Here is a 19932-nt window from a genome sequence, read left to right as displayed (position 1 = left end):
ATAACTAACAGTCTTGGATCATTTATCTTGATTTTACTGAAGCAACATGTTTAAAAACACGTTCTTCACAGATGGTGATTATTGTATTTCAGGACATAAGTAACAAGAAATGAAATGTAAAGCATCTCTTGTGTGATCCCTTGAACATTAAAGCCTGAGTTATTGATGAAAGATCGTAATCACCTCTAAAGGATCTGTTATCTCTCAGCAGAGTTTTAGGTTTTGTTTAACCAGCTAACACAAACAAAGCTGGCTGTATTTAACTTAAGTCCAATACTGCTTAGATTTTTTATTTTTGTCAGACTTGTTACTTTAAGGGGAGTGTACCCTAAAAGAAAGTTAAAAAACCTATGTATTTTCACAGAAATCATTTTTTTCCTCTTTTGTTTATTTATTATAGTGGATTTCTGAGCCACTTTGTTTTTCTATCAGGCTTACAGAGTAGTAGCTAATTCAAATATTGAGTTTATTTCTCTAACTAAAGCAGCTGTAATTAATTATTGTGTCGTGCTGTTATTTCTCTCTTTCTGATTTTAAATTAAAATTTCCAAACGTAGAAAACTGAAACATAAAGCAGCTCCTAATTAAGCCTCAGTGGGATCCAAGAGTTCACAAAGGAAAACATTTACTAACAATATATTGATCTAAAACGACACAGTCTCATCGACTTTTCTCCCCCGTGTGTGATTTGTTTTTTCTAGACTTTAAGAAAGAAAGGTTTCAACGGATGTGACAGTCCAGAGCCAGACGGCGAAGACTCGATCGATCAAAGTCCTCTTAATGACGACAAGTTTCGTAAGACCACAGAGGACCTGGATGTTCTCTTCAAACGCTACGGAGTAAGAGTTTCTTATCGCTCTGAGTGCTTTTCTCTGTGAATTACTGGTCAAACATTAGTCTGTTATTGCTCCGTTTTGTCCTAAACTGCCCACAAGAAATGACAAAAAATCCGAAATTTCTCCTCCGTTTTTTTTTTTACTTGAATTTTTAAAGAAAAACAGCAGAAATGCCACCAGTAGTACTTTGTGTTGTTTAATCTGGTGTCTCTTAATCAAAGATTGTTGAGTCTAACTTCAAATCTTTAGGCGTTTAAAGACTGCTTTAACTTTTTAACTTAAAACTTACCTACTCGCTGCCTTCAGATTATTCACGGTGATGGACTAAAACCTTCGACACATTAGTCTGTTTTGTTGCAGATTCAGTAACCATTTGGGTTTTGTTTAGTTTTTCTGACACATGACACGTTTTGTTACACCTTTTTTTTATTTACCGGTTTGGTTTTAAGCACTAGCTTCAGTTTACTTTTACAATTACTAGCTGATAAAATTCACCCATTTTCATAGTTATTTACAATATTCAAAGACTTGTTCTACTACAGTAACTATAGAAAACAATATATATTGTGTTATTAACCTGGACAACATGAATTTAAAGTTTATTTTTTATTTGTCTGATCAGTGTCACTGTCTTTGTCAGTGCTAGTAATTGCATTTAAATATGTTTTGATTACATGTGCATAGCTCAGTTTACATATCCCTACATGGCCATCTTTTTTATTACATTGTAATTAACTAAGCAGATGTTAGCAGCTGTTGTTATTTTTCTTTTCCCCCAGTTTCTCGTACACGGACGTACGAATCCATAACACTTGGCTACTACCTGTGGTGCAGCCTTTTAGTGCAAAAACGTCTGGGATTGGTTTATTGATCTGTCACGACGAATGTGTTCACTTTAAATGGTATCTTGTGAAATTTAACTTTTATTTCTCTAAGGACAAAGAGCAACGAAATGAGAAATTTAGGTGTCAACAAATAATTTATACTTTTAGTAATTTAACGCTCAACTTAGTCATTACTGTTTGGTGAAACCATTAACTTAGTGATGCATTCTTTGTGTTTAAACACTAATATTGTAAAGTTTATATATATGGAGAAGTGTGTTTTGGTTGTAATTGTTCCAGCTGGTATTGAATTGCAAACTAAGAATCTAATTGAATTTATTTTTATTTTTTGTGATCCTGTAGCAGACTGCTGCTCCGCCCCAGACATTCTCCATGCCAGTCACGGTCCAGGCGACCAATCAGGGCACGCTGCAATTTACCAACCCTAGCAATGCACTGGTAACTACCTCCTACGTCACGTCGTCGCCGCTCACAGACACCCACCTCCTATCGCCACAGCAATCGACTCTTCAGAGAAATACAGTGTCTCCTGGGTTGCCACAGCGACCCGCCAGTGCAGGTGAGCTAGTGACTTCAGTCAACAGAAAGTGCAAAAATGTTCCTACTTTATTGCAAATGTTTGTTTTTATAATTATAATTAGATTTATATCCGTCATTATAGCTCATATGGACTGCGAGGTGGTATGTCACCTTAATGCATAATGTTAAGTTAGCATCAACGCTAATTGTTACTCAGCAATTTGTGATTGTGTTTTTTTATGATCCTGTGAACTCTTTATTGGGATGAAACTAAAAAATAAGCCATAGTAATTTAGGTTTCAAGAAAATAATTGTTTTGTAACCCTTAGAATTGTAATCGAATGATGAGTTGCCGCCTCTAATCAGTACAAGGCTGTAATTTTTGTGCACTCTTACAGCTTGAGTAGTGAAATAACTTTAAGGCTGTCACAAACAGAATTGTGTAGAATAGAATAAAAACGAACAGAAGTAATAAGAAAAACTTGTTGTGTATTGAAAGGATTTGGTGTTGTTTTAGATTTTCTCCGTTTTTAATCCACAATAAAGCTAAGAGGCCGATCCCATCGTCACACAGAGCGAAGCTAACCTGACGGAGCTGAAGCTCGGTGTGTTTCAGCTCGGTGTCGTCGTTTTGTTGTTGTTGTCAGCCTGTTTCGATCCCCTGTTTGTTTCTGTGTGGGCGAGTTGCGGTGAAACAGACAAACACGTGGGCAGCAGAAGAGAGGAGAAACACGTGAAGTGAAAACAACTTCACTCACGCTGACAACGGAGAGTCATGTTAACCAAATGTGTCTCCACTCATATAAATGCGTCGATTGCACTGGCAGTTTTAAGATTTCAGAACCGTATGTGGATTTTCTGAGTGACTTTCTTCCTGCAGAACCACTAAAACAGAGCCTTCTGTGTTTTAGAACCTCCAGATTTACAAATTAAACGTTGGATTTCCTTCTTCTGTGTAACACGGCTCATACTTTGTCAGACCGGGCTCACTCTTTTTGTTGAGCTTATAGATGCAAAATCAGAATTGAAAGTGGGCTGCAAGCTAAGTGGGAGAGAAAAAAATTATCTTTAATTAATTGATCTTTAATTACCTAAATTAAAGGACACCGTGAATGTGTTCTGGTTTGTTTTCAACACTTGAAGGACTTCAGGATACTCTGACATGTAATCACTTCACAGGAACACATGATCAGAAACCTGTGTGACTAAATGACCCATTTATAATTTTTTATAAATTTAGTTTATTTAGGTACAGTATAAACACAAAATATGATCAAAACCTGGATTTGCTCAAATTTGACCTACTCATTTGCATTTAAATGCAGTCGATGAAGCAACAATATAGAGTTAAGGCTTTGTTTAAGTATTTTAATTCAAAATAAAAAACTAAACCTGTAATTTTGATTAACAGATTTGGGTTTATCGGGATGACCGATCAAAAAGTCTCAACTTGTCTTTGCACTTTATCAACAGGTGCTCTTCTTGGAGGCGACCTGGATAATTCAAACGGAGGATGTCCAAGTCCAGTCCGTGAGTAGTTTTAAATATATTTTTTTATAATTTAAGTTTGATTTGTTTAGTCATATCCACTGTTTTAAGCTAGATATTTATGATCTGATCTGTACTGGGTGATTTATTTTTCCTTTGCGCTGTTCGGTTTGGAGATGTTTGTTGTAACAAAACAACGAATGTGATTCTCAGCACATTTGACATTACGGGACATCTTTTTTTCCTTGTTTTATTCGTTTGAATGCATTCGTAGTAATGAAAGTGAGTGACCTGGTTACCTGTTTAATTACATGTTAGAGCGGGTACCTGATTGCTCCAGACACATTTTAATGCCAGGTGTGAACGGTCGGACTTAAAACTGTTAATTTGTGGCTGAATCAACCAGAAGGGATGTTGGTCCAAGGTCTGAACAGGACCAAAGGCACGGTTTAACTGAGGGAATAAACTTGCATTGTGCCAGGCCTTACTTATTATTTCTTCTCACCACATTTATATAAGCAGCTTTTTATTTTTTTGATATTGACACAAGTTATTCTTCCTCAGAGTAGAACAGCAGCTTGAAAGCGAAACCTTTGGAGGATTATGCAACACAACCTGCTCACTGTCTGCACCCCGCTGTGTGAATTCACCTGTTTGATTTTTTTGCTATCGATCTCCGTCTATTCGCACCTCCGTCTCCCCCGTAGCTAATGGATACACCAGCGCCAGGGCCTCCCCAGGTCTGCTCACCGTCTCCAACAGCAACAGTCTGGGGAAAGTAGTTCCGGCCAAGTCTCCACCCCCGCCTCCCAGCCCGCAGATCAACAGCCGTAAGCCAGACCTCCGAGTCATCACCTCACAGGGCGGAAAGAGCCTCATGCAGATGGTGAGACCAGCTAAACCCAACTTGGGCTGTCTGGGTGCATTTACTTAACATTTTCACTATTCAAAGCGTGGTACTTGATACAAATGACTTCTTCTAATTATGAAAAGAAAGCTTAGTTGCCTGAGATAAAAGAGAATAAGCACAACAAAACGGTGACACAGATGAAACAATAAATCCCTGGAAAGCACAAATAGTAAGAAAGTCTGTGTTTGGTTGATTATTTCTTTGTTGTAACAAAGCTTCTTGGCAATAAATCTTGTACAGTGGGAAAGCCTCTTTCTTCCCCGTTAAATGGAGCCAAATCTTATAAACTTATTCTGCTGTTGACTCTTCTTTGGTGTTTATTGAATTGGTTGATTGCAGTCTGAAGAAACAAGACATATTGGCAATTTAGGAATTTATTCATGTAACAACCAGGGACTTTAGTAGCATGTGGAAGAACCACACACAGCCACAACAGCCTGGCACCTCCTCCTCGTGCTGCTCACCAGCTCGGTCACACACCAGCATTTGTTAAGTCAGCTGGTGTGGTTGTGTTGGTCACTCTGGAACAAACATCACGCCCAAGATGACCCCACAGGTGATCAGACAGGCCAGTCCATCCTCTCCACTATCCTCTCTGATAAACTCCACTCTGTGGGGGCGAGTGTTGTCTTCTTGGAGGATAGAGTTTGGCTCCAGACTGTAGAGATATCAGTTTGCTGCTGGTTGCTCACAGGTGCAATTAAGCACCTGATCGTCAACACCTGGAGTACCACAGGCTCAAGATAAAAGGCAGTAGCAGAATAAGCTGTTTGGCAGAGAAGATGTGGCAAGATTATTCATGAGCGCAACCCACAAACGTAACTCTGCTGCCCAACCTACAAATGCATTTTCTTTACAAATGTGGCTCCATTTAAGGGGAACCAAAGACTTTCCAACCTTATAAGATTTACTGCCAAGAAGCATTGTTACAAAAAAGAACCAAACTCAAATTTCTCTACTTTTTGTGCCATGTTCAGTTTTCTCCCAACATTAAAAAACTGAATAAACTTTGAGTTACACTCAATATAAACAATCCTGTTGGAGGGATTTATGTTTCAGGGATCTTTAAGCATATATTTTCTTCTATTCCCCCCAACACTTGACTGTAATTTGATTATTTATTCTGGCAAAGAAGGTTAAACCTGCGGTGAATCAGCCAATTCTTACTGGCAAGCTAATGGCAATCATAAATAAAAATCGAAAAACAAGTTCGTCCAAGCCACCGATTTCTTCATCCTAAAGTTTTTGTTCAGACTGACAGTAAAAGGAGTGGGGTATTCTGAAGCTTTCCATCACATCACAGCCTTCCTCATAAAGATTACAATCATTTTTTTAATAGTAAAATAGTTTAATTTAAGGAGAAGCTCTTAACCACCTGATGCATCTGTAGTTAAAGTGACTCAGGTATAGAATTGGGTTTGGGACAATTACTCCAGAGTTATAACCCTCTCTGTTACCACCCTTTGCAGACAGAGGATGAGCTGGAATTGGTAAACGAGGTGATTTTTCTCCCACTTCAGTCACTCGCATGAGTCGATGCCGGTCCACACATTATTCGCATGGATGCAGAGCTCTGCAGGAGTTTCTTATTGTTTCGGTCTTGCCTCACTGACATTTCTTGGGGTGGTTTTTTGAGTTTGTGCTCCCCACTTGACTGCATGCGGTTCAGTACTCATGAATGTGTCGTTCCAGCATTTCTTCAGCCTTAACGATCATGGGCGTTTTAGCGATAACCGGGCCCTGAACATTGATCCGTCCACGTTGCGTTTTCAGAACCGTCTGTGAGCCCCTTCGGGTTTGAACCAGGCCCACATCATCCTTCTGTATCGATGCTGCCTAAAGCATGGGTGTTTTCTCACATTGCATTGTGGTGCAACAATACCACAGAGCATGTTTCTCGTTCACTGACACCCATTTTCACCATTCACCCAAAAGTTTGAGAGTTTTTTAAAAACTTCCTGGAATTACATTAAAGGCATTTAACTCAAACTTCTTCTTTTTTCTCAGTTCCTCTTTTAACTTACCTTTAAATGAATTTGCATCATCGATAAAATTGCACAATAAGTGAAATGAGAGCTTGAAAGATTTGTTTAATTAAAGTATGCTCTGCCAAATAATTTAGTTTAGACTCTTATTGTTATCATCTATCTGAGGTTTTTGGACTTACTAGATAAAACTAACAGTTATCCAGAATATTATGATGTCTAGATAATAAAATAAATTGGGTTCATTCCCAAAGATTATGCTTTAAACAAATATTTTAAAGGAGACCTATTTTGTCCCCCTTTTTTAATAAGTTAACATGATTTTGTCAGATCTTAAGATCATTTTGACATTAATAGGAGAAAAACTCTAAACTCAGCTTTTATTTATATAACACTTCTTTAAACACAGCTGGAACAGAGCAATACAGAGACCTAGAAAACAGAGAAACAAAGACATAAAACACTGGTTTGAGAATAGTAATAAAAAACAAAATTGGCAAATGTAAAAAAAAAATATAACAGCAGTTAATATACAAACAAAAATAGAAATAATAAAGAAATCAGAAGGATTCAAAATACCTGAAACAAGCGTTGTAAAACAGGCAGATAAAATCCTTAACAAGAATAAGTTAAAGTGTTTTTCCAGGTATTTTAGAGACACACTTGACTATGGTTGTTTTTTTGGAAACATTTATTTTACGTCTATAAAAGCCCTAAACTTCAAAGAAAGCCTGAAAGTTTAAAACGACGCACATCCAAGGCCTTTTTTTGTTCTTTGAGTCTTAACTGTGTGTGTTGGCTTTCATTAATGATAAATATAATAAAATTTAAAACGTCAAAATCTTTAATCTGAGGAACAAAATCAGAAAAGATAGCCGTCGTGCCGCTTGAAAAAAGTGATTATTTTTTCCAGTAATACATTCTTTTTACAGTACAGATTACAAATTAAATGAATGAAGGAGACTTGTTATTCTGTGAAAGAATTCATAATTAAAATTTAAGATGAAGGTTTTTTTTTTTTTAAAGAAAGCTAATGGCTGCAGCTCTCTGCCGCTGCTGGTTGTTTCCCCTTTTTTTGCACAATTTGTCTGGAAGTTGACAGGCAGGATTCTCATTTTCCGGAGGATGGTGATTAATTTTCATCACCCTCACCCCGCCGCCCCGCCTCACTTCTTTTTCTTCGCAGACGCAGATAATTGAATCTCGCTCCTCTCTGCTCCATCGCTTCTCCCTTTGTACAATTAGTGTTATTCACAATTCTTGATGAATGTTTCTTTTCTCACATGAAAGTGATTCCAGCACAGAATTATTTAATCTTTGGCCTTTTATACTAAATGTGTTTTGTATATAGATATATTTTGTCCTCTTAAAAAGGATCCCAGTTTGCTTTTTTCATCTGTGCTTCAGTTCAACTTATGTTCAGTTTGACAAATTTGGCAGCACGTCTGTTAGAGAAACAAAATATTTAACCTTGCAAATAGTTTAGTTGATATGCAGATATTCAGCCTTTTTTTAAGAATGTAACATATTTAAAGAATGCTTTTTTTACATGCAGTGGCAGTTCATGTGATGAAATGATCATTAAATGAAGTAAAACAAGACTGACCAGCACGAATGATTTTATTTAAAAAGCTAAAACTGTAGTAATATATGGGAGAGTTTATTTTTGTGTAACATCTGTAAAGAAGATATTTTAGAATCATTTGTGGTTAAACAAGAATCCCTATCAAACTCTGAGTTTTTAAATCCATATGCTCCACCAGTTTTTGGGCAATAAAAATAAATAAATTAAATAACAAAGACTCTTAGTCAATCAAAATGCTAGTGTTGATTTTCCTACAATTATTAAAATTCTGCCGTAAGTTGTAAAAAGGTTTTGTTTTAAACCTGTTTGTTCTCTTCATAAAACGAGTCTTGTTTTTTCCTTTTTCGTTACACAGATTTGCTGGTAATTGATGAATAAATGCCGCCTTTTTTCCGCCCCATTTTAACGCCGTTCCTAAGCGAGTGTTGAATAAATTGCCTTTGATGTAATTCTCCTACATGCCTCGATCAGAACACAAAAGCAGCTTTTGAAGCATGCCATCAAGAACATCCTGAGATTTACTTGATGTGCGACACCATTACGAACCCAGCCATTTTCACGTCGTCATTCCCAGCATGTCGAGATGGAGCGAACTGAACCGAGCCTCGTGGACGCCGGTTTCTGGTTTGCATTAACATGTTGTGTTCCTCTCTGGCAGAACGCCCAGCGGCTGGCAGCTGGAGCCCAGGTGGCGCAGAGCCTCACCACGCCGGTGGTTTCTGTAGCCACGCCGAGTCTCCTGGCACAGGGGCTGCCATTCTCCGCCATACCTACAGCGTACAACACAGGTGAGGCAAGAACTCCGGGTGGAGGGGGGAGTCGCTAACAAATTATGATCCGTTCTGGCAAAATGAGTAGAAACGAGGGATTTACTTCATTATTATTAGTTGTTATTTTCAAATTCTCAATCTCAAAAGCTCCAAAACGATACATAGTGTGTTGAAGTTTGGTGATTCATCAGCAAGAGTACTGGTTTGAAAACAGGATTTTTATTGGTCTGGAGGGATGTGGTCAGGAATTCAGCCCCCACATTTCAAAAAGGGGAATCCCGGAGCTTCACAATGAGGTCACACAATCTTCGAAGCAATTTCCCAGCCTTCGGCAGTGGGCAGATAAAAATGGTCAATTTTAAATAATTCTAATTGGATTAGAATTAAAAGGCTTATTTCTGAAGGCATACTTGTTGGAAAGCTTCGATTTATAAAGATCAGGAAGAATAAGTGCTGTTTTACTTACATGGTGTCTTTATGGATGTTTCTTTTTCTCAAAAATTAACATTTTCACTTTTCCTGCACTGTCGTCTGTGCTTATTACAGCTCAATGGGTCACAATTAAAAACCTTTAACCAATTAAAAGCTGAGCATTCCTCAAAGGAACATATCGCCCGCCAACTTTCATATAAGAGGTTTAAACTAAGATCTTATGTTAAGAAATGATGGCGTATTAGCTGTTTGGGTCAAGTAATACTGTGATATCTTGGAGTATGTGTCAAATTTTAGCTCAGTATCTGTGAAGTTGGCTGAGTTGGAGCCATTTTTGTGTAGGCTAAGGTCAACCAGCTGCCTCCAGATGTTCATCAGCTGAAGACGTACACGGAGTGATCACTTTCTGAGAGTTTAATAAAATTCGTCCAGTGGTTCATGAGATATTTTGCTAACATGACTGACAGTTTAACACATTTTCGCCCGCCTTTGTTGCGATTAAACACATAAATGTTCGGGTTTATGTTGTGACTTTGGCGTGATCCGTGCTCCCCTCAGATTACCAGCTGACCAGCGCGGACATCACCGCTCTACACGCCCTGGCGTCACCTGGCGGCTTGTTGCCCACCAGCGTGTCGACGTGGCAACAGCAGCAGGCCATTTCCCAGCAACCGCAGCCGCAACAGCAGCAGCAGCAGCAGACGCAACAGCAGCAGCATCTCAATCTGGCGTCACTCAGCAACTTGGTGTAAGTCTTTTTCTGATTTCCCCTTTTCAGAGCTGCCCTGTCGTACAGTGAGAGGATGGAACGGCCTCATCTATCAGCTCCCAGACTTCAAATAACACCCCTAAAGCTGACATACTGACCTTCCCAGTCGCTTGCATGATTTACATACCATGACCTCGAATGCAAGTAGTTTGCATCCTCTTTAGTGAACTGGTCGCTCACCAGCATCTCCCCATCTCAGCCTTCTCATTACATCTACCTGAACTGTTTTCCTCCCGTTGATTCAGTTCGCAGAAACGTTTGCTGGAAGGAAAGCAGTGGCTCTGAAACGCAACATAATGACTGCAGGAATGAAAATATGTTCTGTCGCTCGCAGCCCTCCCTGTCAACTAAACAGCATTATAAAACCGAATCAAGTTTTTATCTTTTACCTAAAAACAACTCGTGGTTCTGCTGTGGAAGTCCTGCTTCTGTTAGTGACAACAAATACTTTCTGTTACCACAAAAACAGCCAGTTTTAGAGAAGATCTTTAGATATTTATTTCCTTATTGCTCATACAGAGCTGTAGAAAAAGTCACATTATTTTGCACCTGCATATTTAAAGTGCTGTTGCAAACTTCCCGAGGGTCCTAATCAGCACAGGTAAATGCTATCAGTCTTTATAATGCGTCACAAGACTATAAAGCCATATAAACGTAAAAGTTAAAGGTTTAATTTGACCACTCTTTATTCTTCAGACAGCGAGGTTAGTTGCCTCAGTGCTGGCCATGATTACTTTCCCTTAATTTCTCAGTTTAAATGTTAAAAGTGAAAGCCAGAAGAGAATTAAAGTGCTTTGCAACAAGTTTAAAATATCTTTCAGTTCTTTGCCAGATTTTCCTGTAATCTTTTAAAGTGGCCTTAATCAGTCGTTTTTCTTTAGACTTCAGCTGCTTTTTTATCTCATTTTCTATTCCATCCTGGTGCCTCATGGTAGCATTTTGTGCTCAGCTATGAGGAAAGTGGACAAAAGAAACATCTGATCTAAAAAAAAAACGTAAATCTAATATCTAAAGTTGAACTAGAGCTGTGTTTACGATTCCACTGAAAGCTCTAAAGACCAGCCTTAATTTAAAAATGGTTCCTTTTATCCTGTTAAAACGGGAATAAACACAGAGTTGAAACGCGGAACTGACTTGTTGCAAAGTTTTGTCGCTCTTGGTTCAAAGGTGAAGTTTTAAGTTTCAGTCCGTGTGACATTATGGTGTTTAAGACGTTCACACCTGTGTCCAATTCTTCAAAGACAGTTGGGATTAATTTAGTCCAAATTAACTTTCCCTTTGAATGAAAGTCCCTGCCAGCTTTGCACAATAACTTCCCCTAATTTAAATGTAATTTAAACTGTGTGTGGCGACTTTCTGCAGAGGAGAACGCAGCGAGAAAGTTCTTATTAAACCAGAGCAGATGTTTCCACTTTTCCCTTCCGCCTTACCAGGGTTTAATAAAGAACACTGACAAGTATTAGATTTGTGGCTTCGTTTTTTGTTTTTTTTTCTTTTTGAATATCGGTGTGACTAAATGGCTCAGAGGGTTCGAGCCAAGCTCCTTGAAGTTTATTCTCTCCTCTCGTCCGCAGCATGTGGGGCGTGGACAAACAGAGCAGCGAGCTGTCTAGCCAAGTGTCCAGTCTGGCAGCCAATCTGAGGTGAACGGCCACTGACAGTGTGTGTGAGATGTCGTGACCTTGTCTGCGAGTGGAAGTGGGGCTTTTTTTTTTGTCTGCTTTACATTTGAAGGAGTCCAGCCTCGAACGCAGCAGCATGTCTTCCGTCAGGGCAGGAGGCTGGAACAGAGCACCAAGGGCTTTTAAAACGTTTAATCAGATTCACAAATCAAGTTTAAAAAGAGCTGGAGTTTTCCTGACTTTTCCAGCTTTCATACCTGAGTGGTAAAACCTAGCCTTAATATCTACTTTTTATTCTTACAGGGTTTTTATTTAAATTCAATTTACAAATTTGGCTTTTGATGCTAATTATTTAATAATCCACCTGCACAAAAACTGCACCAGTATATTAGCATCCACGCAGGCTAAACTTTAAATAAAGATGTATTTTTCCTCGCAGCTAAACCATTTCTGCCCCTTCAGACATGCACTAATTTGTATTAATCTGATACATATTGAAAATGTTAGTCACGCCTGGATCCCCCCCCCAGCGATCAGGCTGGGATCGATTTCAGCAACTCGTTCACATCAGTTTCAGCTCAGCGGGATGACTTAATATCTGATCAGCTGTTCATAAGAAGAAAGTCGATCATGATAATAAATAAATGGATAGCAGCGCCGTTCGAATATTCCTCCTCCGTGTGTGAATGTATTTATACGGGGCTGTGGTTTCGGTGGTCAGTGCCGCCGTCTTGTAATCCTGAGGCTGTAGGTTCGAGCCCAGGAAAATCTGGCATCCGGCGTAAAACAAATGCCAAGTTTGCTCGCTGTGGCGACCCCTGAGGAACAGAACAGCCGAAAGAACAAAATCAACACGTCCCCCGCTGCTTTGTTTATTACAGCTCTGCACCGTTACATTGATAGTTTATTGATGAACGAACGTTTTGCAGCCAGTGGACTCTTTTCTTTCAGGTGAAATGAAAAATCATGTTTTTCTAGAATCGATCCTCGAGAATCAAACAGTGATTGTTAAATAAATGTGAACATTTAAAAACAAAAAGATCTTCTTCCATTCACTGTCAGTATGTGCCCTGACTTTCCTATTATAATGTGTTAGGGCAGTACGAGATGATCATTTAAAAAAAATAAACAGACTAAACTGAAGCTCCCTCTGCGAGGAGCCAAACATGAGGAACAATAAAGTTATCAGTGACTGAACACGAGCGCTTTAAAAACAACAAAACAGTCATTAAAACTACACGTCTCATGTCTGAAAGGGGCTTTGCTGAGTTCAGGTTACCTGTTATCTGTAGATGTATTTACATATTTTTGTTTGTTTCAAACGTAAATGCTTCAAGTAACCAAACGGCAGAATTTCCTCATTTCTTTGCTCTTGTTTTGTGCAGTTAAAGTGATAAATATACAAAAACAGGGACTGCTAAGGACCATGCATGGGTCATAAAATGAAGTTCAGACGAACACAAAGTAGATCATATTTTTATGGATGTTTTGCTTGGGTTTTTGTTGCCTTTACTTCAGATTTTTGTTCTTTAGGGCCTCTCAGTCCCGATTAACACTCCAATAAATGCAAATTCTGTTTGATTTTATTTGTTTTTGTCCGTGTGCTGCAAGCAGAACTTGTCTTTCTGATGCAAAGAACATTATTGCTGTTGTTTCTAAGGGGGGGTAAAAAATAAAATAATGCAATAATGTTTCACACTTTTCTCCTCACATGCCTTCTAATCCACCTGTTCCCTTTGGTTTTGGGCTCCAACGTTTTGTTTTCTCCCCACAGTGTTGGCTCTCCGTCCAACCTGCTCTTGGGTAGAGATGAGTGGTTGGGCCGGTACTGTATCATACTTCCTTTTTCCTGTGTGTCTGCGCTTTTTGGCTGCCTCCCTCTGAGCATGACCTCTGCCAAAACAGGAAAGCGACGTACTTCCGGTTTCCGCCATGTTTTTTTTTTTTTCTTTCTCTAACCTAAGATTGTTTTCAGTTTCTGTTTTTGTTTGTTTGTTTTCATTTGAAGTTTCTTCACGTCAAAGCTGCCTCACTGCGATCCACCCTGTCACACACCAATCATTTCACGCTTCTTCGGCTGATCTGTTGATCCTTTGGGAGCAGTTGGGGTCGTTACTTCTGCTTTTAAAAGGCTCAGGAAAGACTGTTTTTGAAGAATCAAGTGTGGCTTCTCTCTGTCGGTGCTGTGCTCTGTAATGTTGGGTTTTGTCTTGGAGTTCAAGTTAATTTGTTTAAAAACTCGGGACTTGTGTTTTTCCGCTCCTTACCGTCTCTGTGATCCTGTTCTCAGGCCGGTGACCAACATACCTCAAGGCGCCATGCTGACGGTCAACACGAACTCCAGCGTCAGCATCAAGTCGGAGCCCGTCTCGCCCGGCCGGGACCGCAGCACCCCCTGTCCTCCTCCTCTCCCTCCTTCCTCCACCACGCCGTCCTCCACAGCGGGCGGAGCCATCCTGTCCCCCCAGCCGCAGTATCCCGGCTCCCTGCTGTGCCTGGAGCCTCCAACCGGCCGCTCTCCTGCAGACAGCGTGAGCAGCAATGCCAGCTCCTTCGAGGGCAGCGATCGGGATGACGCCGGCACTGTGGGCGGCGGCGGCGGTGGCGGCGCGGCCGGCAGCACCAGCGCCGACCTCCTCAGGGTGTCGAACGATCCGGAGCAGGACGGAGGGAACATAAAGCGCATGAGGTTGGATGCCTGGGTCACATAAAGTGCAGGTTTTGGTGACTTTTAAACACTTAAACACCCCCTCATTATTAGCCCCCCACTGTCCCGACCCCACTGCCATGTGACACTATCATCGAATCTGTCCCCCTTCACTCTCCATGTCACCCAGACTTACAGGGCTTTCCCAACAAAAAGAAGTCAAATTAATTTGGGTATCTGAGCGGAGGGAGTGTAGCTTAGAGCTCGGCTGGATTTACGTCCCGTTTTGTCCTTCAGATGGAAGGACGGCAGATTTTAAAGCCTTCTTGCTTGAATGGACTCTTGTATTGTGATTTTTTTTTTTTTCTTTTGTTCGTTTGTTTGTTTTTTCTGGTGATTATTATAATTTTTTTCTTTTTTTTTTTTGCAATTTGACGAAACCACAGAAACATTTTTCATACGGTTTTCGCTCCCCCTTCTTGGATTTACACGGAGCTTTCACATCGTTTACAACGTGGCCGGTTGGCTCCTTGACATTACCGCATGTCTCGCCGCTTTCTGCTCTCTTTAAACGCCGTTTTCATCGTGCGCTGCCCATTGTTCCGAGCCTCACCACTGGAAATAAAGTCACCAGGACAAGTTTGGGAACTGAGCATCTACTTGGCACTTAACAGACTCAAACAGCATCTTTTTTTTGTTTGTTTGTTTTGGTTTTGGTAAGAACGGCGCTGCCGCAGTCACAGACTCCACGCATCGAGGCAGAGCCGAGCACCCTGCCGGAGTGCCAACATCAGCTTCTTTTCAAGATGAAATAAAAATGCCAAATGCCTCTCGCTCGCAGTGCAGGGACACTGACACACGATGGAAACCTTCAGAACTAGAATTTATTTAAAAAAACATTTTCTTCACAGACTATGTGCTCCTCCTCCTCTTCCTCTTCTTCTTCTCATCCTGCCCCTCAGTTTATCACCAGGAGTAGATCCCATCCACTTAGATGCATAGGAACATTTATGAGCCTCCTCTTTTTTTATTTTTTCCTTTTTTTTTTGTTAAATTCATTAGGGAAGTGTTTGGTTCTTTCAGCCTGAGTGTTCCTTATCTATTGGTATTTTAAAAATCTGTTTTGAAGGTCCGTTAGTCGTCCACAAGTAGAGAAATCTGACTTTGTATAAAAATCACTCCTTATACAAAAGCTTTGATGTCCTCTTTAGCTCTCTATATCTCTCCTTAGCTCTTTGCTGTGTTTCGAAAAGTGAAAGGAAAAGACATTTTCTATATTTCTACCGCTTCAAGTTGGCGACAAAGTTAAACTAGCTTTTCGGCTTCAACGACGTGTATGTACATATGAATATATTTGCATAGACTTTGCTAGGTATCCCTAAAAAACAAAACAAAAAAAAAACAAGCAATGTGTTGATTCTCAGTGGATCTGTTTGCATATATGAGTGTAACTTTGATAATGTTTCGAGCTACGGTGCAGGGCTTACCGCCACACTCTGTAATGCCGGTGGATCGGACTAGTTTCAGTAATCCTATTTTATTCTAGTGTTGATGGTGTGCGCACTTTGTTTCACTCACAGAGGCCTGCTTGGTCGTGGTGTCATCATATTCTCTTGCCACACATTTTTTTAAAAATCCCACAATTGAAGGTAAATTGTACACGGTGATGTGAACTCATTATTAATGTTATAATTATTATGATTATTATTAGGACACTGCCATTCACTTATAGTGTAGTAATAGAGCTATAACACACTTTAAATTGAGTGTATCATGTAAAAATCTTTTCCACATTAAGCAGACACAAATGTTGGTAGATTGGTTTCAGTTTTGTTTTCGTCTGAAAGTTTGAACCCAGGTTACCTAATAGAAAGGTTTCTCTCGATTGCTTATTTTTTTTATTTGAGATGATGACGATGATTATCCAGCTTAGCAAATCCTACCTTACTGAGTCTGTGCATTTGGTGCGCTCCTTGATAAATAGATGTGTTTTGGTGCACTCAGCTGCAGACGATGTGAGTTTGTGGCGAGTGTCCGGAAACGACCTCGAGCTGAGTGACACATTTAAACGCACTCTGATAAAAATCTAAGATCAGATAAGAACCAGCTTCGTTGAGTCAGCTATGGTTAACAACTAAACTTGTGTTGGAAAAAATATATTGACTCTCTGGTCCAGAGTTAGGTGTGGGTGGTGTTTAACTTGTGTTTGTGAATCTTCAGACATCAACTGGATACATTTGCAGAAGATCGCTCATTCTGATCTGTCCAGAGATGACACCTCCAGCATACCAGCACCTGTGAAGCTAACCTGACTTTTAGAAATGTAGCAGAGGAAGAATACCAGTTCAGACGAAGGAAAAACCCTCATCACAAATTTAAAATCAGACTATTGGTCTTTAATCCAGTGAAGCTTCTGAAGCCTCTGACTGAAGACGTCTTTTGTTTTTCTAGTATCTAATGGCTCCGGGGCAACGTCCCATCACTAAGCTCACTTCTTTTATAACTTGGCTTAGTTTGTCACCTTTTTCCCCCTGAGGATGGTTTTAATCATCCATCTTCTTCCTGCTTTTCCATGCAAGCGGGGGTTACACCCTGGACAGATCGCCAGAAACAAATGGTTTAAACCCAAGAGTTAACATGTGTTCTACGTTCAGGTTGTGTTTTTGGACTCAACGCCTCTGAAGCATCGAGTGATGCGTCCCTCTTCTTCTGCATCATTTTCATGAGTCTGAAAACAGCCCGGGCAGAGTTTGGGTTTAAGGTGGAGGTCAAACTCGGCTGATCAGTCACAGAGCCGAGTTAATGTTTATATCTGAAGGAGAACGTAGAGCAGGGTCTCCAACCGTCGTCCTGGAGGGCCACCATGCTGCATGTGTTACTTATTTCTCTGCTCCAACACACCTGATTCAGTGGTTAAATCACCTCTTCATGTTCTGCAGAAGCCTGTTAATCACCCATTGGTTCAAATCAGGTGTGTTGGAGCAGAGAAACAAGTAAAACCTGCAGGATGAGGCCCTCCAGGACCAGGGTTGCCCACCCCTGACGTAGAGCATGCAGCTCAGAACTCTAACCCAGCGGTTCCCAAATCTGGATCCTGCTTGGGGTCACCGAACATAAAGCGTGAGGCCCTGAGAACAAATTAATTAACTTTCGAAATGATTATCAGGAGCACATTTAGCTGCTCTAATCCACGAGTCTGTGGGTGTAACCACACACTGCGGCATCGATTCGCCTCCGTTTGGTCCGTGTGACTTACCAGAGAAACGGCAGCATCTTCTCAAGATTTCTTTTTACACCAGTGAGTCCCAAACGTGTGCAAAGGGTGAGCTACTCTGACGGCGTTAACCCCTACAGATGACCGTTTTACAAGCATTAACCATGAGAAACGAAACACCTAATCCCCTTGATCAGCGTTAAACGGCTGTCGAGTCGAGGCGAGGCGAAGTAGCTTCAGAGGTGCTGGTTGTGAGGCTGGAGCTGTGCTCGGCTAACTGAAGGATCAGTACAGACCATGATAATCATTTTATTCTTTTCTTCTTCATTTTCATGGCATCTCTTTTGTGGGCGCTGATGGTTGGGCTGAAATGTGACACCACACCGATTTTTGGCTTTGGTCAATGTACAAAAAGGTTCTCTGTCCAATCTTGCAGTGTAGTCACGAGACAATCTATATGAGCAACACGAGAAAACCTGAACCCCTGTTACTCGTTGTAGACGATGTTTTTTAGGATCTCACTATTTTTGGATTAATTTGTGCTGGTGACAGTTTCCGACGTCTGTTATTATGATGATATTATTACTCTGGAGCTTTTATTTTGTTGCTATTTTCGTGTAGTATGGCCAACTGTTTTTAATTTCTCTTCTTTTTTATCTTCCTTATCATAAACATATAGTACTGGTTTCCTTTTTTTTTTTTGAGACAACTTGCTGAAAATTGCACGATCAGTTGTTGTGGTATTAGCAAATGCAATGAAGGAAATACCAGTTAAATGCTGCAATTTTAATTAAGTCATAGAATATATTTATAAAAAAAAATGGGAAACAATGGAAATTAGTAAATCGTGAAATTTAAAAAGCAAAAAAAAAGTCAATGCATGGGACACAGGTAACAACTAAGCTTATGTTACGTACAGTAATGGTAAGGACATGCATCACAAGTGAGTCTGAAACCGCTCAGAATAATGTAGCATATGAAATACTAAAGATGAAATTTATAGCTAATATATTGTGTCGAGCTGGTCTGCTTTGGGTTTTATTGTAAAGAAAATATTTCTTTTTGTTGTTTTTTTGTTTTTTTTGGTTTGTTTTGAGAATGATATACAATTTGTGTATATTTTCATATACAAAGTATGCACTGATGTTATTAAAATTCTATACCGCTTTTACAAAAAAGTGTTTGTTGTACCAAAGTATCCAAGTCCCTTGAAACCTTATCCTTTTTGCGTATGTTTTACCGTATTTTATATATTAAATAGACAAACTGAGTGAAACTGAACAGGATCTGTGGTTTTGTTTTCTGCTCACGGCGATGGAGTCGGTCTCCAGCTCATCGTCGCGGCGACGTGTGACGGCGCTTCGGTTCGCAGCTTCAGAGATAACTAGACTGCTAAATTTAGCTGCTCGCTCGTGACTTCTTTGGGTCTGAAGCAGTGATTGTTACGGCTCTGCAAAAAAAATTTGGCCCATTCTTCTTTGTAAATGATCTAAAACCTCAGTCAGACTGGATGGAGAGCATCTAGATTTAGGTTTGGGCCGTTCTAACACACGCACACATGCTTTGATCTGAGCCGTTCTGCTGTAGATCTGGTTGGATTTAACACTTTAAATGGCTGCATGTACTCATTACAGTGCTTTATAAATAAGTTAAGCAGTACAAAATGGATTTGGTGAATTTTTACCCAATAACTCGACTCAGAAATATCAGTTTAGCTTAAACTGATGATTTGTGATGAGTTAGCTTTGATTGTTACGCTGCTGCAGCGTTGTGTTTTAAATGGTTCATTAAAGTGTTTGTTTTAAGGTGGAATGATGAATGGTTTAAAATACACTTTAAGTAAATATGGTTTAATCACTTCAATTAACTTCAAGTCATCCTTTTTTTAGTTACTGACAAAAACGAACATGAGGTAGAAGGTTTATAACACCTGTCAAATCTTTGAGGAGCAACATTTTTTTTGTCAAACCCCTTCAGGTGTTTACTTCCTTACCTGAGTGGATCTCCTCATGCCTGACAGCATTTTTCTCAACTTGTTGAAACTCACCTCATGTTCATAATATCTCTTTAACTTCCTGTTACGTCTAATCTGTCTGAACAGGACAGAAAAATCAATAAGAGGCGGCTCACCTCCCCCCCGCCCCGCCCCCTCGTTGAATTTAAACGCCGCACGCCGTTCAGCGTCGTGTTTCGTAAAGCTTTATTGAACTCACAAACATCGATCACATCTGCTTTATCGCTACAGGAATCCTGCAGCAGGAAGTAGAACAAATGTTTGTGCAGCTGTAAACAAATCAATAAAAAATATAA

The 19932-nt window shown here is 40.0% G+C and overlaps 1 protein-coding gene across 5 annotated transcripts in view; it reads left to right on the top strand.

Moving 5' to 3' along the window:
- LOC108240741 (myocyte-specific enhancer factor 2D homolog) overlaps positions 1–18903 on the top strand; it is a 32030-nt gene extending 13127 nt beyond the window's left edge. The window contains exons 4-13 of one of the 5 annotated variants that reach the window (XM_017424436.3): positions 702–839; positions 2024–2240; positions 3674–3730; positions 4396–4574; positions 6068–6097; positions 8827–8956; positions 9929–10118; positions 11714–11782; positions 13536–13586; positions 14052–18903. In XM_017424436.3, the coding sequence (XP_017279925.1) occupies positions 702–839; positions 2024–2240; positions 3674–3730; positions 4396–4574; positions 6068–6097; positions 8827–8956; positions 9929–10118; positions 11714–11782; positions 13536–13586; positions 14052–14472 (1482 nt within the window). In that variant the 3' untranslated portion in view covers positions 14473–18903. The remainder of the gene's footprint in view (positions 1–701; positions 840–2023; positions 2241–3673; positions 3731–4395; positions 4575–6067; positions 6098–8826; positions 8957–9928; positions 10119–11713; positions 11783–13535; positions 13587–14051) is intronic. The other 4 variants (XM_017424443.3, XM_017424452.3, XM_017424470.3 and 1 more) reach the window with 4 other exon arrangements.
- The last annotated feature ends 1029 nt before the right edge of the window (positions 18904–19932 follow it).

The sequence above is a fragment of the Kryptolebias marmoratus genome, linkage group LG5 (genome assembly GCF_001649575.2).
Source record: "Kryptolebias marmoratus isolate JLee-2015 linkage group LG5, ASM164957v2, whole genome shotgun sequence".
Classification (NCBI taxonomy): domain Eukaryota; kingdom Metazoa; phylum Chordata; class Actinopteri; order Cyprinodontiformes; family Rivulidae; genus Kryptolebias; species Kryptolebias marmoratus.
This window is presented reverse-complemented; position numbering and strand designations above follow the sequence as displayed.